The sequence below is a fragment of the Prionailurus bengalensis genome, chromosome D4, assembly GCF_016509475.1.
Source record: "Prionailurus bengalensis isolate Pbe53 chromosome D4, Fcat_Pben_1.1_paternal_pri, whole genome shotgun sequence".
Classification (NCBI taxonomy): domain Eukaryota; kingdom Metazoa; phylum Chordata; class Mammalia; order Carnivora; family Felidae; genus Prionailurus; species Prionailurus bengalensis.
In genome coordinates this window covers 19,004,527-19,028,029 of record NC_057359.1, presented here as the reverse complement: position 1 = coordinate 19,028,029, position 23,503 = coordinate 19,004,527, and the positions used below count along the sequence as shown (strand labels likewise).

Below are 23,503 nucleotides of genomic sequence, written 5' to 3'. Positions count from 1 at the left end.
TTGCTATGGCTAGGACTTCCAGTAGTATGCTCAATAAAAGTGGTAAGTGGACATCCTTGTCTTGTTCCTAATCTTAGAGAAACAGGTCTGTTTTTCACCATTGAGTATCAGGTTAGCTGTGGGTTTTTCATATGTGGTCTTTATTATATTGAGGTATGTTCCCTGTGAACTTTGTTGAAAATATTTATCATGAACACATGTTGACTTCTGTCAGATGCCTTTTCTACCTCTATTGGGGTGATATTATGATTTTTATCCTTCGTTTTGTTAATGGGATGTATTAGTTGATTGATTTTTGAATATTGAAACATCTTGCATCTCCAAAATAAATCCCACTTGATTTTTGATGAGTGATCCTTTTAATGTATTGTTGAATGTGACTTGCTAATATTTTGCTGAGGATTATTGGAACTACATTCATCAGGAATATTGTCCTGTAGGTTTCCTTTTTTTGTTGTATCTTTGTTTGGTTTTGTTATCAGGGTAATCCTGGACTCATAGAATGTATTTCGAAACTCTCCTTCCTCTTCTATTTTTTGGAATAGTTAGAGAATAGGTATTAATTTTTCTGTAAGTGTTTGGTAGAATTACCCACGAGTCCCTTTGATCCTGAACTTTTGTTTGTTGGGAGTTTTTTGAGTTACTAGTAATGATCTGTTAAGATTTTCTATTTCCTCCTGATTCAGTTTTGGAAGACTGCCTGTTTTCAGGAATTTATCTATTTCTTCTGTAGTGTCCAATTTCTTGGCATATAATTTGTCCTAGGATTCTCTTATAATCCTTGGTGTTTCTACAGTGTTGGTTGTTACTGCTTCTCTTTCATTTATAATTTTATTTATTTGTGTCCTCTCTCTTTTTTTCTTGCATCTGGCTAAAGGGTTATCAATTTGTTTATCTTTCAAAAAAAACTAGTTCTTGGTTTCATTGATCTTTTCTGTTTGTTTTTAGTCTCTATTTCATTCATTTTTGCTTTAATCTTTATTATTTTCTTCTACCAAACTTGGGTTTTGTTTAATTTTCTTTTTCTATGTCCTTTAGGTGTAAGGTTAGATGGCTTATTTGAGCTTTTGCTTGTTTCCTGAAGTAGGTCTGTATTCCTGCATATTGCCCTTTTAGAATTAGTTTCACTGTTTAGCAGAGATTTTGGACTGTTATGTTTTCATTGTCTCAATGCAATTTTTAATTTCCTCTTTGATTTCTTTATCGACACATTGGCTATTTAGTGGCACGTTGTTTAGTCTACATGTGTTGTGTCGCTTTTCTCCCCCAGTTTCTTTCTCGTGATTTCTAATCTCATACTGTCGTGGTTGGAAAATATGCACGATACAAGTTCACTCTTCTTAAATTTAATGAGGCTTGTTTTGTGGCCTAACATGTGACCTCTTCTGGAGAATGTTTAATGTTCGCTTGAAAAGAATGTGTTGTTTGGGGATGGAATGTTTTGTGTATATCTGTTATGTCCATCTGGTCTAATGTGTCATTGAAAGAAACTGTTTCCTTATTGATTTTTCTACCTGGATGATCTATCCCTGGATGTAAGTAAAGGTGTTAAAGGCTCTTATTATTATTGTATTACTGTCATATTTTTCCTTTGTTTTATGTATTTAGGCACTCTAGTATTGGGTGCCTAGATACATACAATTGTTTTAGCCTCTTGTTGGATTGACCTTTTTATCATTATGTAGTACCCTTCTTTGTCTTTTATTACAGTGTTTGTTTTAAACTCTATTTTGTCTCATATAGATATTGGTACCTCGGTTTTCTTTCTTTCTTTCTTTCTTTCTTTTTTTTTTTTTTTTTTTTTTACCTCTTTGCACGGAATACCTTTTTCTATCCTTTAATTGTCAGTCTGTATGTGTCTTTGGGTCTGGAGTGAATCTCTTGTAGGAAAAATATAGGTAGGTCTCATTTGGTTTGTTTTTTATTTTTAATCCATTTCACCCCGCTGTGTCTTTTGGTTGAAGCATTTACACCATTTACATTTAAAGTAACTATTGATAGGTATGTACCTGTTGACATTTTCTTAAGTTTTCCAGTTGATTTTGTAGTTCTCTGTGCTTTTCTTCTGTTCTTGGTCTCTTACCTTGTGACTGATGACTTTCTGCAGTGTTAAGCTTGAATTTCTTGCTCTTTATTTTTTATCGACTAGAAGTTTTGGGTTTGTGGTTACCATGAGGTTCATGTAGAACATCCTAAGTATATGGCAGTCTCTGTTGAGTTGATGGTCATTTGAATTCGAACACATTGTCAAAGGCCTTTTTTACTTCCTCCTCCATGTGTTATGTATATGTTGTCATATTTTACATCTTTTTATTCATAGTTTTCTTCTAATTATGTCCTTGAAGTCCCTTTAACATTTCTTGTAAGGCTGGTGTGGTGGTGATGAACTTTTTTTATCTCTTGGGCTTTTTTTTCTTTTTCTCTCATTTAATTCTAAATGATAATCTTGTGGGTAGAGTATTCTTGACTACAGGCTTTTCCTTTCACTTCTTTGAATATACGATGCCACTTCCTTCTGGCCTGCAAAATTTCTGCTGAAAAAATCAGCTAATAGTTTTATGGGGTTTCCCTCGTACATAACTTTTTGCTTCTCTCTTGAAGCTTTTAAAATCCTCTCTTTATCTTTAACCTTTGGCATTTAAATTCTGATGCGTTGTGGACCTCCTTGGATTCATCTGGTTGGAAACTGTCTGTGCTTCCTGAATCCGGATGTCTATTTCCTTCTGCTGTCTAAGGAAGCTATCTGTTCTTTCTTCAAATATGGTTGGGTGTTCTTTGGTTTTGTTTTGTTTTGTCTTGTTTTGTTTTTGCCCCTTGCTCTCTCGTTTCTCCTTCTCGGACCCCTATAATGCAAATGTTTCTTGGCCTGATGTTTTCTCAGTGGTCCTTTAACCTGTCTTCATTTTGAAATTCTTTTCTTTTGTGCTCTGCAGCTTAGGTGCTTCCCCTTCCCCTGTCTCCTGATTGCTGAGCCGTTCTTCTGCATCTGCTCATCTGTGGTTGATTTCCTCTAGTGTGTTTTTTATTTCAGTTACCGTGTTCTGCAATGCTGATTGGATCTTTTTTATATGTTCTATCCCTTTGTCGAAGCTCTCACTGAGATCCTCCACTCTTCTCTCCAGTCCAGCGAGCATCGTTATGATCGTTAGTTTAAGTTCGTCGTCAGGCATGTTGCATATCTCTGCTTCATTTAGTTCCTTTTCTGTGCGTTTGTCTTGTTCTTTCATTTGGCGCATTTTCCTCTGCCTCCCCATTTTGATTGATTTGCTGTGTGTGTTTCCATGCATTAGGTACGACAGCTACTTCTAAACCTGAAGGAATGTGTGTGGTCATCCCTTACGTAGACTGTGTGTGCCTTGTGACTTGGGCTGGCTGGCCGGAGCGGTGTCTGGTATGGGGTTGGCGTCCTGGGGCATGCTGTGCTGGGGCTGCACTGGTGGGCTGACCAGAGCTGAAGTGGGCACGGGCCAGGGCAATCTCGGGGCTCTTGACACAGAGGGCGCTCCGGCAGGATAGCTGAAATGGGTGCAACCTGGGGCTGTCTGTGCAGATGGGTCCTGGTGAGCAGCCAGAGCCAGGGTGGGGTGTATGCTGGGGTCCCCAGGTGCTCCGTGCAGGACAGCTGTAGCTGAAGCGGGCACGGGCTAGGGTGGTCCTGGTGCTCTCTGGGCAGAGGGTGCCATGAAGGGACGGCTGTAGCCAAACGGGTGGAAACCAGGTTGTCCTGGGTGCTCAGAGCAGCGGGTGTCGGGAGGGATGACCGAAGTTGAGGACAGCACTTGCTTGCGGTGTTCTGGGGCTCTGTGCAGGTGGCCGGAACGAAGGCAGGGTGTGGGTTACTCACAGGGTGCCCTGCTGGGGCGGCCGGAATGGAGGCAGGCACGGGCCGGGGTGTCCCAGGGTGCTTAGCACAGGGGCTGCATGGGTGTGGCCGTTGGAGCCAAAGGGGGAGTGAGCCAGGAGGTCCCAGGGTACTCTAGGCCGGAGGTGCCCTAGCAGGCCACCTGGAGCTGAAGCGGGGCAGGTCTGGAGCGTCCCAGTGTGTCTGTGCCTGTGTCCCCTTGGTGCGGTGGCTGGGGCTGCTCTGGGATGCACCGCGGTGCAGCTGCCTTGATGGGACAGCCGGGGCCGGTGTGGGCTCGCTGAGGAGGCGGAGTGGCCCCGGCACCTGGATTCTGCTCCCGCGTGGGTGGCAAAGTGGAGGGCAGACGTAAACCGTGGTGTTCCCCGGTCCTTCCAACCTGGAGAGAGTCCCAGCAGCTCCCCTGCCGTTTTCTGGAGGCTGGATCTTTTATATACTAGCTGCTCTTTTAAACTGCAGCCCTTTGCCGTGCCCCCGGGGCAGATAAATCTGCTCAGGGCCCTTCAGGACTACCCCTCCCCACTGCACTTGGCCGCGTCGTCGGTGCTGGGGAGGGGGGCGTCCCCGCATCACTGTGCCCCTTTCTGTCTTGCTGTTCTCTGTGCGGTCTCTCTAGCTTCTGTGGTACAGAAGCTGTTCAGTCAGCCCTCAGTTTTGCTTTATAGATAGATGTGGATTTGGTGTGTCCCCCCAGGGGGGTGCCGCAGGGGAGCCGAGGGACTTCCTATCCTTGCCATTTTAGACCTTCAGCTCAAGGAGCCAGTCTTTTGAGAGACAGAGAGACAGAGAGAGAGCACAAGTAGGGGAGAGGGGCAGAGGAAGACAGAGAATCCCAAGCAGGCTCCACACTCAGCCCTGCGCCCAACACGGGGCCCAACCCCACAACCGCGGGATCACGTTGTCAGCGGTAATCAAGAGTCACACGCTCCACGGACTGAGCCACCCAGGCGCCCCAGGGGGCCAGTCGTAGACAACATAAAAGTGTTCCCACGTTGCCTCAGGGGCCCTCTGCTCCTCGTGCGCCCTCGTTAGAACGTGCTCATCAAAGTGTTCCTGCTGTGCTTGGAAGTGTTTCACCAGGCCATGGGAAAATATGTATAAAACCCCACTTTTCATAACACACAGACATCGTTAACAGTACAGCAGTCATTCATCCTTCGTTTTTTATTTCTTTTTTTTTTTTTTTTTTTTTTTTTTAACGTTTATTTATTTTTGGGACAGAGAGAGACAGAGCCTGAACGGGGGAGGGGCAGAGAGAGAGGGAGACAGAGAATCGGAAACAGGCTCCAGGCTCCGAGCCATCAGCCCAGAGCCCGACGCGGGGCTCGAACTCCGGGACCGCGAGATCGGGACCTGGCTGAAGTCGGACGCTTAACCGACTGCGCCACCCAGGCGCCCCTTATTTCATTATTTTGAGAGAGATTGCGGGCATGTGCAAACGGGAGAGTGGCAGACAGAGATGGGGACGGAGAGAGAATCCCTAGCAGGCTCCACTGTCCGCACCGTGGGGCTTGAACCCATGACCCGTGAGATCATGACCTGAGCTGCAGTCGAGATTCAGATGTTTAACCGACAGAGCCACCCAGGCCCCTCAGAGTCATTCATATTTCAATAAAGTGTATTCAAAAATGGGTCACTCCCTTTCTCACTCCTCTCCACCCTTCACAATATTTTTTCCTGGAACGATCCACAGGGGTCCACAGGACCCACAGTGGGCGGTGGCTGGGCCACTCTCCCTCCCAGCCAAACTCATGTCCTCGTCAGGCCATTCTCGATCAGGTGACAAAATGATATCCGACCGTAGAACCTTTCCAGATAAATAGAGACCACGGAGGCAAGTAACTGTGTGATGTGATCCTAGATGGGGCAGATAAAGGGTATTAAGAGGACAACTGACAGGGGTGTTTGGGTGGCTCAGTCGGTTGAGCGTCCGACTTCAGCCAGGTCACGATCTCACGGTCCGTGAATTCAAGCCCTGCGTCGGGCTCTGGGCTGATGTCTCAGAGCCTGGAGCCTGCTTCCGATTCTGTGTCTCCCTCTCTCTCTGTGCCTCCCCCATTCATGCTCTGTCTCCCTCTGTCTCAAAAATAAATAAATGTTAAAAAAAAGAAATAAAAAAAAAAAGAGGACAACTGACAGACTTTGGGGAAGGTCTGAAGATGAGATCACAATATTGTGTCAATGCTACGCTTCTTGCTTTTGGTCATTACACTGTGATTTTTATAGTCCAGGGTCCTTGTTTTTAGGAAATCACACCAAAGTCTTTAGCAATGAAGAGGCATTGGGTCTGCAACGTCCCCTCAAGTCCTTCAGGTGGCAAGTCTATGCGTGTGTGTCTGGAAAGGGGATGGATGATAAGGCATGGCCATAAATTGTTGACATTGGGACAATCTTGAAAGGCACAGAGGAACTCTTCTATCATTTTCCCCATCTTACATTATTCCAAAGTAAGTTTTAAAAAACATGATCTCAGGGGCGCCTGGGTGGCGCAGTCGGTTAAGCGTCCGACTTCAGCCAGGTCACGATCTCGCGGTCCCGGAGTTCGAGCCCCGCGTCGGGCTCTGGGCTGATGGCTCAGAGCCTGGAGCCTGTTTCCAATTCTGTGTCTCCCTCTCTCTCTGCCCCTCCCCCGCTCATGCTCTGTCTTCTCTCTGTCCCAAAAATAAATAAACGTTGAAAAAAAAAATTTTTTTTAAATAAAAAAAAAATAAAATAAAAAAAAAATAAAAAACATGATCTCAACAGGTGGGAGCCTTAGCCAGGAGGAGAGCTCTAAACTTGGAATACGTCTGGGCTCCTTGAATTCACTGGGTCCCAAATCCAGTTCCCAATTGCTGGGTTTGTAAGGAGACTGAGGTCCCTTCTTCTTTCAAGCCCGGGTCCCTCCATAGTCCCCTCACTTGGCTGAACAGACAATAGATCTTGCTCTCCTGACTGAGCTCCCTGGTTACCTGAAAACTCAGATTTGTCTTTCCACAGCCTCTGTACCCCCTTCCCTGCACCCCCCCTCCGACTGGGTGCCCATATAGAAGCCTACATTCCTCTGGGATATCTCACTGGGCTGCATTTTTTCTCTCTCTCTCTCTCCTGCCAGAATCAAATACTGGACTTACCCATTGTAACACGGGCCAGTCAGAATAGAGTCGGTTGTGCTCCGGGAACAAACTGCCCCCACAGTTCAGCTTACTTAGCACAATGAAAGATGATTTCTCACTCATGCTATGTGTGCAGTATGTTGGGGGAATCTCCGCTCATTGAACTTGCTCAGGAAGCCCGGCTGATTGAGGCTCCACCTTGTCTCCTGACCATGACCACAGTAGATGAAAGGGAGTGTGGTAAATTACTCAGTGGCTCTTTAAAGTTTCTTTCTAAAAGAGACAAGTGTTGGTTCCACTTCTGCTTCACCCACCGTGCAGTACAATTCTCCATGACATTTGTGAGGAGGGGAGGTGGGAATATTTGTAACATCCCGATGATTCTCACAGTGCTCTCTCTCAGGAGTTAAGCTGAGAGTAGGAGTTCTATTTAGGGGGCGCCTGGCTGGCTCAGTCAGTGGAGCATCCAACTGGATCTCGGGGTCGTGAGTTTGAGTACCACGTTGGGTGCGGAGATGACCGTTTTACAAGTTAAAATAGTCCTATTTAGGAGAGCAGCCTAAGAGGCAGGCATCCCTGAAGCAACGATTCTGCCTGCCTGCCACCAGGGGCAGAGTGAGAGCGACAGACTGGCCAGAAATCACCAGAGCGTTTCCTACCCTGAGACACTTTCTTGTCTCCGAGCTCCTCTGTGCTCTTGCGGTGACTGACACGGGCTTCTGTCATACTGTCCTCATGTTCTTTTGCTGTTATTTTCTCGTGATGTTCTGTTAGGTAGATTTTTTTTATGCGCCCCAAATGTTGGCTAGATGCCTGCATCACTAGAACACCTGTTATTTGCCAGGCACTGCGCTAGGTTCTGGGATATAAGGACAGGGAAGACATTGGCTCTGCCCTTGTGGCATTTCCTGACCGGTTACGAAGACGGGGAAGAAAACAGACACTTTACGTAGAGCCATGCCCCAGGTGGGAAGAGACCACGTGATTGTACGTGGGAGGAGGACGGTGGCGCGAGGCAGGGAGGAAGGAGAAGACAACCCTTTGGCTCCCTACAGACTCTGTCCATGTTCTCCATTCTTTGTTCTCTCTGGCTTAGAGTTAGGCAGGTGATGTCCAATGTGCTTGTGGGCGGATTGGAAGTCGTGGTTTAAAGGCTATGAGTGTGCCTTCTTTTTGCAAACAAATATTTATTAGGCGTCCACCACAATGATAAGGCTAATTTTGCTCACATTTGGCTGGTACTTACTAGCTTATAAATCAGACTCCTTGAAAAATCACTGGCTTCTTTCACAAACGAGGATGCCGAGATCGGTAACCATTGGAGTCTTTAAAAGTCCCAGCTGCCCTAGTCGAACTCGAGCTCCTTATTCCCAGCCCGGGGCACTTCCCACTGATCCATTCTGCTTACACCTGTTTGAGATTCTACACCCGGGGTCTTCTACCTGCCAAGGACCAGGCAGGACCTCCCACGGTCCAGGCAAAGAGTTTATATCCACCCTCGGTGGGTGGGGTGCAGAGCCATGCTGATGTCATCCCAGCCCTCGGTTTTGCCCTGAGCCGAGTGAATCTGTAAGATCTCCCTTTTCTCCAGCTTCCTGTCGGGCTGTTAATGAGGATGAATAATGCAAGACAGGAGCAACTTTTCAGGGAGTACCGTATAGACTCCAGGAGATCACAGCTGCTAAGCGGATGCTTTGCTGACAGCTGCCGGTGGGTGGCCGGCCCTGCGTGATGTCATTGCCCTGAGATGTGGCAGGACGGCAGAGCAGAGGAAAGGCGGGGTTCCCGTCTCCTTCGGCAGGATTCTCTTGTCCGCTGCAATATGCGGCCAAGGGATGGGATGTTGGACCTCTGCGGCCAACACGTGGTCGTGTTGAGGATGTAACCCAACCCTAGCATTTTCATTGGCTAAGGTTTGGTGAGAGGTGTGGCCCCGTGCTTGCCCTACATGGATTAAATGAGATAATGTGTGCGTACCTCTCGGCACATGCAAAGTGGGCAATACATGTTAACTGCTGTCATAGTGGTAATTACAGCCATGGCGATCTTAACAAGTCCGGTAATAATGGAGCAGTGGTGTAGGAGCAGGAGTTATTTAATGACAGTAACGATAAATATCATGATATTACAGCAATCATTGGCACGGGGAGTTGCAATGAGAGCGGTTCTGCAATGGGAAAGGGTCGTCTCAGTGATGCGTGATGATAAACAGCAGAATGGATGGGAACTCTCTGCGCTTCCTTTGCTTTGCTCTGAACCTAAAACTGCTGTAAGAAATTAAGTCTAAGTTACTGAAGGAAAAAAAAAAAAACAAAAGAAGGGAAAGAGGACAAAGACAGCAGACTGACATCGAATTGGCTATTCTCTGAAGGCACGGCAGTCCCTTACTGCACGGAGGTGGACCTCCTTCACCACCCCACCCTTGTACGCCAGGACAGTAAAAGTGGTTCTTTTCAAATTGCCCTGAGATGCAGACGCCCCGATGACAGTGACGCCCCTTGCTCTTGGGTTTCTCTGTTCACAGTTGGGTATTGAACGCTGGTGAAACTGGCCCCTGGGTCCCGCCGGGACCGAAAGCCGCGGGTCTTGGTCTGTCCGTGGCTCTGCCCGGTTTCAGCAGCCACCTCGTCTGCACCGTAGCTGAGCCTGCCTGCGAGCGGCTCCCCTGGAGGGCCCCCGGCATCTAGTGAGATCTTCCCGGATCCACAGACCGGGGGAAATCTTGTCCCCATGTCACCAGCAGGGTGGCTTCCTTTGCCTTTGCCCACCAAAAGCATCTCTCTCCTTCGCTTAGGAAAACGCCCAGCTCATCCGAGAAGTGGAAGTGGACAAGGTCTGTGCGTTCTCCAGGGACCAGGTGGAGGCCATCAAGCAGCTGTGGCAGGACCCGGGAATCCAGGAGTGTTACGACAGGAGGAGGGAGTATCAGCTCTCGGACTCTGCCAGATAGTGAGTACAGAGCCCGGCCTAGCCCCACGCGCATCGGGCACACGTGGCCACGCTTCGAGGAAGCTACTCGCTGGGGAGGAACTAGCTGCCTATAAAACGTGGGCCCTCGGTTGCAACACTACCTCCTTTCCGCTTGTCAGCGTCCCCTCTGACTTCTTGGTGCGTCTCTTACCACCCCCGAAAAACTCCGTCCTTGTCCACGTTCACCTTTCGTTGCCGTGTTCTAAGCCTCTTCTTTTTTTTCTTAAAAAAATTGTTGTTAATGTTGCCTTATTTTTGAGAGCGAGAGAGCGCACGTGCAAGCAAGTGGGGGAGGGGCAGGGCGCGAGCGAGGGAGACACAGAATCCGAAGCAGGTTTGAGCAGTCAGCACAGAGCCCGACGCGGGGTTCGAACTCACAAACCGCTGAGCTCACGACCTGAGCCACAGTCCGTCGCTTAACTGACTGAGCCACCCAGCTGTCTCTTTTTTCAACAAGAAGCTCAATCCAATACGGGCTCCCTTGGAGGGGACTCATCTCATTTGGGGTGCTGGAATTTTCTGACTTAAATACGGACGACCACTGCTTCTGGATTTTACTTTCCTCTTCTCCGTATCCCTCTGCCTTCTGGTTTCCTGATCAGTAGACAGCAGGTCCAACTGTCCTCAAATCTCAAATCAGAGTGAAACCAATTTGACCATAAATTCCATAGTATGAAAAAATAATAATAAAAATCAGAGTGCAGACCAGCAGTGAAATAGGCCCACGCCCGTGGCTGATCCGGTGCTTCCCTCTAGTGGGCAAGACGGGTTCTGCAGGCCCAGTGCCCGCAGGAAGCTCAGTCCGGGGGCCCTTTGCTTATTGACTCCCTGGGAAGGCCTGCACACTATATTTTTGATTCATAAAGCTCTAGTTCTAAATCATTAATCTCTAAGGAAAAACGAAACAGATGGTCCTGCACACAAACTTTCCCGTGGAGATCACAGCATTTCATCGTCTTAAGAATTTCTTGAGGCCATGCCTCTCCGTCATCTAGGTCACTGGACAAAACGGATCTATCATATTCCTTCTTGAAGAGGTGATGATTCCTGCTTCTGCATCTCAGCTCTTTCCCCTTTGCCCCATGTCATCTTCCGTCGTCTGAGGGCCCCAGAATTCTTTGCCCTTCCCCGCGGGTCCATCCCCTTCCCTTCCGGTGTTGCCCTTGCCTTCTGAGCTGGTGAGGGGAGGTGGTTCACCCGCATCGTCTGGACAAGGCAGTGGTCAGGAAAGGAAACCTGAAATCTCGAAGCCCTTTGATGCGTATGCCCGGCCGAGTGCCATTAACCCAGGTTTGCACAACCACCCTAAGCACAGGAATATTTAGCTGCAACAGAGCAGTCAGGTAGGAAAAGGAAATAAAAGAAGCCCAGAGAAGGTGTTGGGTCAGCTCAGAAAAGATCCAGAGGGAAGGAAGGTGGTGTCCCAAGGAAGAGGACAGACTGCCATTGGCAGCTGTAGAGTGAGAGACAACCTCAAGTCAGTGAAGCCATCTCCGGTCCTTCCCTGAGACAGCCTAGTGTCATCGGCTTCTGTGTAGGTCCTGGGGAGTGGCCGGGGCTCTTGATGTAGATCCATTGGGAGGAGACCCGGTGGAGCCCTGAACACCGGAGCTCACGCACTGGCAGGAGTGTAGGGAACAGCTAGGTGGACAGGGCTGCAAACAGAGTGGCCCTCAGAAACCCGGTGTGGCCCCGCCTTTGGACTTGGCAATATTCAAGGCGCTTGTGCAGCCTCCTTGGTCCGGGTCCGTAGTTGTCATCTGCTTATCGGGCCAGGCGTTCCCTTGACAGAACTTCAGTGTGTGCCTGCTGTGGGCCAGGCACTGGGGTAAGAGCTGCAGGTACAGCCAGTGCTCTCTGTCCTCAAGCGACATATGGTCTGACGGAGTGTGGTTTGCTTCCTTGGAGTGAGGGCTGCACGGTGAATAGGGTTGGCCTGTCCCCCCTGGGCTCCCCTTCATGCCACTTGCTGGGCACCGCTATCCTAGCCCGGGTCTGTCTGCACAGGGAGAAGACAGGGCCAAACCTTACTTTGCGGGAGCCTCCGAATCACCACTCCCATTGTTAGCCAGGGCCTGGTTACGGTCATTTTTCTCGAAAATGCCTTTTAGGAAGGACTCAGAGCTTAAAAAAAAAGTGTCCTCTCATTTGACCACAGAAAGAGTGATTTGTTTTCGGCTTAGGAATTTAATGTACGGCCAGAAATCATCTGAGACCGGTTTTGGCTTCTTGTGGATGTTCAGTTTCCCAATAAACAGTAAACTTTTTCTTGTGAAGGAACTTTGAGATGGCCTGTTTATACCTTTATATTCTCATAGAAACTCTAATTCATCGAGCAACGCCCTTGAGAACAACGTCTACATTCTACACTGTTTGTGGAGGGGGGGGTGAGTGTGGGATGGGGGAGGGTCAGCGAGCCCATCCCAACAGCCTTTCCTTCCGACCCGCCAGCTCCCTCACTGGCCAGCGAGAGAGAGAGCTTGGAGCCTAGAGGAAGAGATGGCATGGTTTACAGGTTTCCCAGGGGCTCATGGGAGCTTCTGATCCACATTCCCTCCCAAACGGTCACAGTTGGGGTGGCGGTGCCTGGTCAGCACCAGGTCTCAAGAAATCTTGGCTGGAATCCTTGAGCCTGGCGGGGGGGGGTGGGGGGGGTGTGCAGTGAGTTAGGCTGACTTCCCCGATGTCTGACACAAGTCTTGGCGCCTTGCTGTCTGCTCTCACAGTTACCTGACCGACATTGACCGGATCGCAATGCCGTCCTTCGTGCCAACCCAGCAGGACGTGCTTCGTGTTCGCGTGCCCACAACCGGCATCATCGAGTATCCGTTTGACTTGGAGAACATCATCTTTCGGTAAGACTGTCTCCCTGATGTGGTCCATTAAGAATCTGTCCGGTCTTGGAAGTCCCCAAATTAAGTCCGTTATTCCTAAGAGCGGTTACAGCTCTAGAGCCGTATGACCCTGTCCGTCACGAGGTGTTTAGAATTGTGATAGTCTCCGGTCCTAGAATGGAGAGGAGCTCCCCTTGCTGTTCCCCGTAGAACATAAAAGTCTCCTTACCTAAGTCTGGAGTGATTCCTGTGTATAAAACACACGCACACATAGATGTATACTTCTGTAACCACAAATTGAAAACACTGATGTCGTTTCCCTAAATTTGACTATTTCTCTTCCCTTATATTCCCTTCTCTAACATCTATTTAAAAAAAAAAAACAAAGAGCCAACACAAAAGTGTGTATTAAAAATTACTGGGCACGTGGGTGGCTCAGTCGGTTAAGCGTCTGACTTCGGCTCAGGTCACGATCTCATGGTTTGTGAGTTCAAGCCCCGCGTTGGACTCTGTGCTGATGGCTCAGAGCCTGGAGCTCAGATTCTGTGTCTCCCTCTCTCTCTGACCCTCCCCTACTCATGCTCTCTCTCTCTCTCTCTCTCAAAAATAAATAAATGTTAAAAAAAATAAAAATTACATAATACATATAAACTATTTACAGCTGTGTAAAAATGTATGAATTCCCACATATAAATATAAGAAGTACTTTTAGGATGACTTAAGTGGACCTTCATTGCATCTAATTATGGCAACAAATTAGTAATATGGTACATATGCCCAGCATTGCAAATTTCAAAGCAATTCTATATCCCTTGGTTCCCATGTTCCCCCTTAGGGCTAATTACATTATGCTTTTCCAGTGGAGATGGACACAGGTCCCACCCTGCCACACCCAGGCCGTTTGTAAACCCTGTTCCATCTCAGGGCTTCGGAGCATTGTTGCTCTGGTCGAGCCCCTTGAAAATCTGCATCTGGGGGTGCCCGGGTGGCTCAGTCAGTTGAGCGTCCGACTTTGGCTCTGGTCATGATCTCACGGTTTGTGAGTTCGAGCCCCACGTCGGGTTGTGTGCTCCTAGCTCAGAGCCTGGAGACTGCTTTGGATTCTTTGTCTCCCTCTCTCTCTCCCCCGACCTACTTTTGCTCTTGTCCCCCCCCCCATCTCTCTCAAAAAAAAAATAATAAACTTAAAAATCTATATCTGAATGCCATGAATTTATGAACACAACTATTTCAGAATCAGTGCTGCTTGCTACTTGGAAAACTGGTATCTGGTCCACAGATGTATTCTCTTTGGCCCACATGGTGTTTTTAAACAACTTTTGAAACTTGGTCCATTTTGCTTAAAACACTTGGTAACTGGTTTCTCTGAAAGGTTGAGGGTCCGGTCATGGGGTGCGTTTCTATCCAGCTGCATGGCAGTCGACCCTGCAGACAGGGCCCCTAGCATTCTCGAGTTGCCTGTTGTCGTGCTTTGGAGAGACCCACTTGACTCGTTTGCGAAAACTGCCCGACTCCTGGAGTGTTCGAGCTCCGGGGCCATCTTGGGGCTATGACTGAAGTCTTTCCCCAAGACACAGAGGAAGGCCTTGGGTTTCCATATAGGACGGAGGAAACTGGTAGGTCTTTATAGGGCAGAAGGGGTGGCATCCACCTAAGGCAGAGAGGATTTCTGGAGAAATCTGAGGAGTGGTGAAAAACAGGCGGGGGTGAGGGCCCGAATCCGGCTGAGTGGACCTGGAAGACCGCCCACCTTTCTGCCCCTTGTGTGTCTGGTGTCCTGACACTCGGCCGTGGTTCGAGCAACAGCTAAGTGGATGCTTGTGCTTCCTGCCTGGACTGTTGGAGCAGCTTCCAAACCAGCGTCCCCGAGCAGCCTCCCCCCGAGTGACCTCTACATCTGTCTTCAGTAACTCTGCTTGCATCCTGTGCCTCCTTTGCTCTAGGAAGCATCTAGGGTTCCTCGCTGCCTCATGGAGCGGTGCTCACACATTCTAACCGTAAGGCCCCTTTTCACTCGAAAACAATTACTGAGGACCCTAACGAGTTTCCACAATATAAGGACTCCTGCCCTTTTTTCCCAGAGAGCCATGCATGCCAACCTTTGAATGATCTCTGTGTCTGTTGAACAGGATGGTAGACGTTGGTGGCCAGCGATCTGAGAGACGGAAATGGATTCATTGCTTTGAGAGCGTCACCTCCATTATCTTTTTGGTTGCTCTGAGTGAATACGACCAGGTCCTGGCCGAGTGTGACAACGAGGTACGCTGGGTGGGGAAGGGGACGGCTGTGGAAAATGGGGAACTCTTTCTGCAGTTTGCAAGAAGCCAGCGCTCTGGGCTCCGTTCTTGAGGCTAAGCTGGCTTGGCTGGTCCAAGCGTGGTCTCTGGCTTAGCAGCACCGCCATCATCTGGGCGCTTGTTGGAAATGCCTGCCTCGTCAGTCAACCCAAACTGAATGAAATACACGGGGAAGCGGGAGAATCACTGGCCTAGAAACCTGGTCCTCAAAGTGGGATACGCACTGCGATTCCCCGGGGATCATTGCGAAAAACCTGGCACCTGGGTCCAACTCAGGATTCTGGTTCAGTTGAGGTGGGTGTGGGCTGAGCCTGGGATCTAAGCTCATGTGCTTAGAGTCCCTGCAGACTTTGGTTCTCAGCCGTGGCTGCATATTGGGACCCCTTGGGGAGTTTTAAAAAAGACCATCTTTTGGACCTCACAGGAGAGATTCGTATTTCCTGGGTCTGAGTTTGGAGGTATCTTTTCCAAGCCCTTTATGGGTACTAACATATAGCCAAAGTTGAGCAATGTTACTTCTTTCTTTTTTAAGATAATGCTTATTTTTGAGAGAGGAGAGCATGCACACGCAAGCAGGGGAGGGGCAGAGAGAGAGGGAGGCTAGAATCCGAAGCAGGCTCCAAGCTCTGAGCGGTCGGTGCAGAGCCTGACACGGGGCTCGAACCCACAAACCGTGAGATCATGACCCGAGCCGAAGTTGGATGCCTAACCGACTGAGCCATGCGGGTGCCCCAGAGCAATGCCATTTCCAGTAAATATAATGAGAACAGACTTCCCAACCTCCATGGTGCACCCTAATTAGGTCCCTAAATGAGCTGGCATGGGGAGTGGTGCCAGATGCTTGGAGCTGTTCGGACCTACCCCGGTCAGGCATCCCGTGTCCCCTGCAAAGTTGCCATAGTCCTAGCTGGGTCAAACTCCATTAACTGTGTTTTCCCAGGAAGTGGGGAGAGCCATTCCTGTCACTTCGTTGCGAGGTGGGGGTGTGCTCTGTGGGACACGATTGTCCTCCCCTGGTCTTTTCCCCACCCTTGCACGACACATCCCGACCTCGTAGAAAAACGTCTCTTGCTTCTGGTCGTGATCGTAAAGCAGTGAAGAACTCTGCCCAGGATTAGGCAATCACCGAACAAATGGGATCTTGTATTTCTTGAGAGCAGACCTTTCTCTGTGGAGCACAGTTACATTAGCTAATTAGTGGAGGATTAACCCACTTACTAGCGTCATTGTGCAGAGAAACACGGCAATCCTGGCTGCCCCCCAGCTCTTCCAAGGGAGACATTTTGTTAAAAAAGCAAAAAAGGCGTCACGTTATCATTGTGAAAAATTAGCTCCCAATTTGTCTCGGGATTACTTAATGATGTTTCTCAGAAAACTCAAAAGATCATTCAGGTGCACAAGGGACCAACGCCTCAGCCCTATATGTGTAGAAATTAGACATTTTCTTTTTTGCCGGAAGTCACAAGGTATCTGGAGAAAGATTAAGTGGCTGCCACTCAAACCTTCCTATCCCGGTTGTAATTATCTGTTGCGTCCCCTCCCGGGGCTGCGTAGGAATTGTTTCTTCGTATACGCTAGAGCCTTGAACAACACAGGTTTGAACTGCATGGGTCCACTTATACGTGGGTTTTTTTCCCCGATAAATACAGTACACTAAGTGTATTTTCCTTACGATTTTCTCATTGCTTTTCTCTAGCTTTATTGTAAGAATATGGTATACGACACCCATAACATATAAAATACGTGTTAATCGATTGTTGGTGACACTTCTGGTCAACAGTAGGCTAGCAGTAGTTAAGTTTTGGGAGAAGTAAGTTACATGCACATTTTCTTTTTTTTTTTTTTTTAAGCTTATTTATTTTGAGGGAGAGAGAGAGAGGGACCAAGCTGAGAAGGGCACAGAGAGGGAGAGACAGAATCGAAGGCAGGCCCTGCGTTGTCCGTGTAGAGCCCAGTGTGATGCTCGATGTCACAAACCATGATATCATGACCTGAGATCAAGAGTTGGACGCCTAACCGACTGAGCCACCCGGGTGCCTGTGTGTGCACATTCTCGACTCTTCCGGTAGGTCAGCGCCCCCGCCTCCTGCGCTATTCAAGAGTCGGCTGTGTTGTCTTTCCTCGGAGATCATTACTGAGAAGATAATAAATTTTTGTTCAGCTTTAAAAACTGAGGGACGGGGCACCTGGGTTGCTTAGTTGGTCGGGCTGCTGACTAAGTCGGCTCAGGTCATTATCTTGCAGAGCGTGAGTTGGAGCCCCGTGTCGGGCTCAGGGCTGGTAACTCAGAGTCTGGAGCCTGCTTTGGATTCTGTGTCTCCCTCTCTCTCAAAAATCGATAAAAACATTTCTAAAAATAAAAAAAAAAATACAACTGAGGGGTTACCTATCTGGTAATAAATGCCAGATCTTAATTCCCAAAAGGGTACCGAGCAAGAGAATGAGTCCCAGTGTACAGGACTTGTAGGCAAACAGATTTACAGCATGTTCCTCCGCAGTGGGCATGCAAGGCTTTCATGGTTTTGTCTGAGCACTTCCCTCTGTCTAAAGGGAAGCTGCTGTTTCTTTACTCTTAGAGCAGGCGTGCCTGGCTGGCTCCGTCTGTTGAGTGCCTGACTTTGGCTCAGGATATGATCTTACAGTTTGTGAGTTCGAGCCCCGTGTTGGGCTCTCTGCTGTCAGCCTGTCAGCAAAGAGTCTGCTTCGGGATCTTCTGTTCCCCTCTCTTCACCCCTCCCTGGCTTGTGCTCTCCCAAAAATAAAGATTAAAAAAAAAAACCCCTTTAGAACAGAGTACTATCTAGAACAATTATTGTCACCAGATGAGATTTGTATGTGCCCTGTCTACTGTCCCTGAAGTAGGAACATTTGGTGTATTCTTGCCAATGTCAAATGTTAGGAGATGTTAACCGTGTTTCTACGTAATTTTGATCAGGTCCTACTACGACATGGGCTTGGGACGTAATTTAAACTTGTGAACACCACTATGCTCATCCATCAAATGGGGACACTGTGCCCCGAGTAGAGCTCCTCCGTATTGCCAACACGTGAAGTGTGTCAGCAGCGTGCGCTCCCCGCTCTGCCCGTGTCCACAGCGTTCCTCTGGGCGGTGGCTGGGCTCCAGGAGCTTCCCCCTCATGGTCTGGGAGCCCAACCCCAATGACACAGGGCTTCCGGGGTGTAAGTTACTCATTTCCCCCACTCGGTAATCCCAGTAATGACCCAGAAAACTTTTGTCAAATAGGATAGGAACTTTCTTCCAAGTTTCACGAAAGCCTTTCTTACATGTGTTTATTTGCGGTGCCACAGAACACATACCAAAGAGAGTGACTAAGAGAGCCGGTGGGGGTGGGGGGGGAAATAGAGGCAGGAGACCTGGTATCCTGAGGGGCCCCAGGTGCTCACCAGCTTCAGCAAGGACAGTGATATGGAGCCGGTAGCTGGGTGAGGGGACAGATGGGTGGAACCAGACATTTCGGCACGTTGCTCGCAAAGTACCGTTTTTCCTATTAACCCTAAGCCCGTTGTTTCTCGCTTAGAACCGCATGGAAGAGAGCAAAGCCTTATTTAAAACCATTATTACCTACCCCTGGTTTCTGAACTCATCCGTGATTTTGTTCTTAAATAAGAAGGATCTTTTGGAAGAGAAAATCATGTACTCTCATCTAATTAGCTACTTCCCAGAATACACAGGTGAGTGTCCATCTTGTTGACTTCCCCGGGCATCATCCAGAGTTATTGGTCAGGCCCCTGGACCCCCCCTGCCCCCGATCTGCCTCTAACACCCTTTCTCACCGAAGCTCCAGGTGCATCACTGTGTTTTGCCTCAGCACCTCCACGCATGCCAACACCTTTTGTGAATTTCACCCTGTTCTCCAAGACCCAGCTCAGGCGCCTCCTCCGGGAAGTCCTTCTCACCCTCGCGGCACCCTCGTCTGCATAGGTGTGCCTCCCGCGTGCTCCCCTGGCAGCGGGGGCTCACTCTGTTGTCCCCTGGCCTTCGTCACTCTGTGTAGTGTTGTCCACGTGGGCAGCTCCCGAGGCAGAGACTGTGCCCGCCCTGCCTTTCCGGTCTCTGTCCGAGTGCTCGGTACTTCTTCTGTGTATGTTAGTGTGGCAGCCCCCTTCCTAGGCACAGGGTAGACAACAGTTTTTATGAATATGACCTACCCCTGGCTGGAAAGTTTATGTCTTGTTGCTAAGGATTTCTGGTACAGGAGGTCTCGAATATCAGGAAGTGTGATACTGATGTTTAGGGTTTTAGCGTCCTATGACCAAAAGGTCATAGCTGCAGTGGCCCTATCGGGTAGAGCCCTCACGCGTTAAAATGAGACTTGGGGGTCTAATCATGTTCCTGTATCCTTCCTTCCCCTAGTCCTAGCTCACTTCTGTCTGCCTCTGTGGTCCAAATCCAAAAATTAAGTTGGCTATTTTTCAACAAATTGCTTTAAAGTACAATTTTTTAGATGGCAATGAACACTTTAAAAGACTCTTTTATGAGATATAATAAAATAGAATGAAAGTCAATGTCCCCAGGTCAGCTATCCTCTAGAACTAAGGGATCCCACGCAAGAGCAGGACTATATCGAGAATGATTTGGGGGAGGACCTGTTGGTTGGTCACTATCTTTCTTCTTTATTCCTGTAACTACACTCTTGACTAGGACCAAAGCAGGATGTCAAAGCTGCCAGAGACTTTATCCTGAAGCTTTACCAAGATCAGAATCCTGACAAAGAGAAAGTCATCTATTCTCACTTCACGTGTGCTACAGACACGGAGAATATCCGCTTTGTGTTCGCTGCCGTGAAAGACACGATTCTCCAGCTCAACCTGAGGGAGTTCAACCTGGTTTGAAAGCTGCTGTGCACTTCTCACCCATTCCAGAAGACAGGATTTGCAAGCTCCTCACATATTTGCAAGTGCTTGTGACGTCACCCACCCCTGGCAGCACGGAGCCCGTCATGCAGGCCATGGGGCCAGGTGTCGGACCTTACGAGATATTTGAGTGTGGCACCCTTTTTCAAAGTCTTGATTCCCAAATTGTTTTTATATTTCTTTTCTTGAGTTTTGGCTCTAAGATTTTGTGTAAGTTTTGAATTTGATATTTTATAGAATTTTTAAAAGCCACTGTGATTTATGTTTTTTTAAGTGTGTTTAATAGGCATTAACACATCATGTAACAGGCGTCTGTTAGTTTATAGATCATACCTTGAGACCTCTAGGATGAGTTTGGGTGATATTTTCAAAAAAGAAAATTAACGGGTTTGAAGCTTTTTATTAAATCTTGTAATTTAGAGATTTTAGATTGTTTTTCTCTCTCCATGCTGAACTATGCATTATTTTTTTGGTTTTGTTTTTTTTGTGTTAAATATTTTTAAGCCAAACTGATGACTATATTAATATATCTAACTTAGTTTTGCCATAATTTGATCACCATGCAGCCAAAGTTGACATAAGTGGGCTCGAGATAGCATACGTGCTGTACTGGTAAAAAATGTGTGTGTGTTTTATGTGTGTATATATATACATGACCAAGTCTTGTAAACTTACGAAATGGCTAAAAGCCTAAACTGTTTAACCAGCGTAATGCAACCCCTGCCCAAGTTCTGATGGCCACCACAGTTTTGCTGTTTGAACCGTGTATGCTGTACCTTTCTGAGGAGGCTAAGAATATACCATTCTGCCATTAGCATTGAATTATGTTGTGTTTCTTTGAGCTCGTCGTTGACTGATGGGTCAGCTCCTAAAAAGAAAAATGCTGTGACTTTAACAGTTTGTAACTCAAACTTTCTACATGTCCTTGCAGGAGAGGAAAAGTAAATTTCCTTTTACTTTCTAGGTTCCTGGCTGAGATCCCCCCCTATAAAACAAACAAGCAAAACAGATTAACAGGAAAAAGCCCAGGAGTTTAATAGTTGTATGCCTCCTGTACACATTAGAGGTCTCCAGAAGAACTGAACCACTTCCCAAACAGGCCAAGCTCTCACCTTGAGTACCTTCTTCAGCTAAAGACCTAAGAAAGATGTTGGAGGAGGAAGAACCTCTCATAGGTGGCTATCAGGCAAAGCACAGTAAACAAGAGTAAGGTTGTGATGACATAGTCACTTTGTCTTTCTGGATACCCTCACAAACGGAGATTTCCCTTATACAAGAGTAGCTTTTACTAGATTTCCAGAGCTTTTGCCATATCTCCTATTTCTTAAAAATAATAAGCTCAAAGTAATCCTTCTGCCAAAGAGGCACACTTTTGGGGTGCCATAGTCTGCTCCCTTTTGGGGCTGCCTTTGAAACTTCAGATTCGTTTCACAGTCCAGAAGCTGAGTTGGTTGATAGATTGCTCTTTTTTTTTTTTTTTTAATGAGAGAAGGAGCCAATGCAATGGCGAGTCTTTATTGGAAAGAAAAAACTTTACAGCACCTTTGGAGTAAGTTAATGCTTGTAATGGGTTCCACAGCCAGGGCATCGCCGGGCCTCGCCTTTGGTGAGCCAGAACCAGATGATGGCACTGTTGTCCTCTTCTCAGATGCAGCCCACTATTCACTTGTTGGTGACAGATGCGACTAAATTAGGGTTTTCCTTGGTGCCTGAAACTGCATTTGGGGCTAGCATATTGTATGGGTTTAGTCCCCTCCGTGCAGCAGTCACGACCTCCCTCTCCAGCCCAGTCACCTGCTGATCAGCAGTAGAAACACCACCTCCAGGGCACCGGGGTGGCTCAGTCGGTGAAGTATCTGACTCTTGGTTTCGGCTCAGGTCACAATCTCAGGTTAGTGCATTTGAGCCCCAACAGTGCGGAGCCAGCTTTGGGTTCTCTCCCTCCCTCTCTGCCTTTCCCCTGCTTATGTGCTTTCTCTCTTTTACAATAAATAAATACCAAAAAAAAAAAAAAAAGACCACCTCCAGATGCCATGAAGTGCACCTTGTTGGCTCCATTGGGACTGCGGGCCCTGAGGGCCTCCTCGGCCAGTGTTCCAACTCCAGGGAGTAACGTTGAAGCCATTGTGCCCGCTATAAATAGCACTCCCCTCCGTCTTGAGAATTGTTCAGGTTGGTGAAAAAGTTGTGTCTCATTTTAGGCCTCTGTGGTGCAAGCAGGTATTTAAATAAGAAGCACTTCTATGGGAAAAAAAGGTTAATGGTTGGAGCAAATTCTACACTAGACCTCTGTCCTGGGGGCAGCCCGTCATATGATTTCTACAGGTTGGGTTTAAAGTATTGTTTGCAGTCTGAATGTCTCTGATGCCGTCAGGGGTTGAGGTAAACTCTGGTCTGCAAAGTGGCAGGCATGAAGACTGTAAACATGAGCTTTTGTGGCCATTTCTGTGGCGTTAATAGCAATAGCTATTACCATGAAAATAAGAGTGGTCACTATTAGTTTCCAAGTTTTGGAGGAATCAGGGAGAAAAAGGAATTATTTCATCTTATTCATTAAGGTATACTTCATCAAGTTACTGTAGCTTAGGAGAAAAAAAGTCTCCTTAAATCTGGAAATAATATTTCAAATAGTCGTAAAAATTAAAACCATCCTCTTCATTCAGTCTCATGTAATTCTTGTTGATCTTCACCTTGTATTAGCAATTTTATAATTCCACTTTTTCCTTAGAGTTTTATAAGTTCTTGCTCAGTTCAGTGGTATGATTTGGAAGTTACTGGAAATTTGTACTCGTCAGAATCCTTTCCAGTACTCTCCTTGAAGATGAAGCACTTTTGCAAAAGCAGAATAGTAACCTCTATTAATAATGGTGAAACACTTTAAAAATGGCCACGAATAAAGATCTGATGAGTGTTCACTATAATGCAGTTGACAAGACAATTTGGTTATTTCTGTGACATACTGTTTTAAGATAATAACTAGATTACAAGTAGTAACATTATACGAGGACATAGCAGACTTCTAGGAATTTCATACAATTTCTGGAACATTTATGTTAGTAACATGTATCCGTACAAATACAACCTGAACAAAGTTTAGCATCACTTATTTGTGAGTGCTTCCCGTGTAATTTAACAAAAGCCGAATATTAGTTTGATAGCTCCTTTAGCAGAGAGACAAATCTTGAGATGTTCCAGGGGCCCTCTGGAATATCCCTAGTTAGTTCCAGGTCAGAAGGACTTCATTTAGAATTTGATTTTCAGCTCTTCAAAAATACCATTAGTTTTGAACACTTGACTAGGATGACAGATCTTTATGAAACTACAGTTGATTTCACCTATTTAACCAAAGTGACAAAAGATTTTAAAGGCAAATACAGAAGGTGACATCGTTGTGAGCAAAACTGGCTCTTAATATTGAGAAGACTCAGTTTTCTTAAGTAATCAAAGACCTGATGATAAAGATAACACAGGAAATTATTTCAGTAAAACACAATCTTTTGATTTCTGGTCAAACTACTTAAAAGGGAAAGAAAAACCTTTTGCGGTATTTCATCAGGAGCAGACCAAGAG

The 23,503-nt window shown here is 47.2% G+C and overlaps 1 protein-coding gene across 1 annotated transcript in view; it reads left to right on the top strand.

The window, feature by feature from the left end:
• The window catches only part of GNA14 (G protein subunit alpha 14), a 205,561-nt gene extending 184,806 nt beyond the window's left edge, over nucleotides 1-20,755 (top strand). The window contains exons 3-7 of the mRNA XM_043565728.1: nucleotides 9,752-9,906; nucleotides 12,654-12,782; nucleotides 14,891-15,020; nucleotides 18,598-18,751; nucleotides 19,722-20,755. Of these exons, the coding sequence (XP_043421663.1) occupies nucleotides 9,752-9,906; nucleotides 12,654-12,782; nucleotides 14,891-15,020; nucleotides 18,598-18,751; nucleotides 19,722-19,912 (759 nt within the window). The 3' untranslated portion in view covers nucleotides 19,913-20,755. The remainder of the gene's footprint in view (nucleotides 1-9,751; nucleotides 9,907-12,653; nucleotides 12,783-14,890; nucleotides 15,021-18,597; nucleotides 18,752-19,721) is intronic.
• The last annotated feature ends 2,748 nt before the right edge of the window (nucleotides 20,756-23,503 follow it).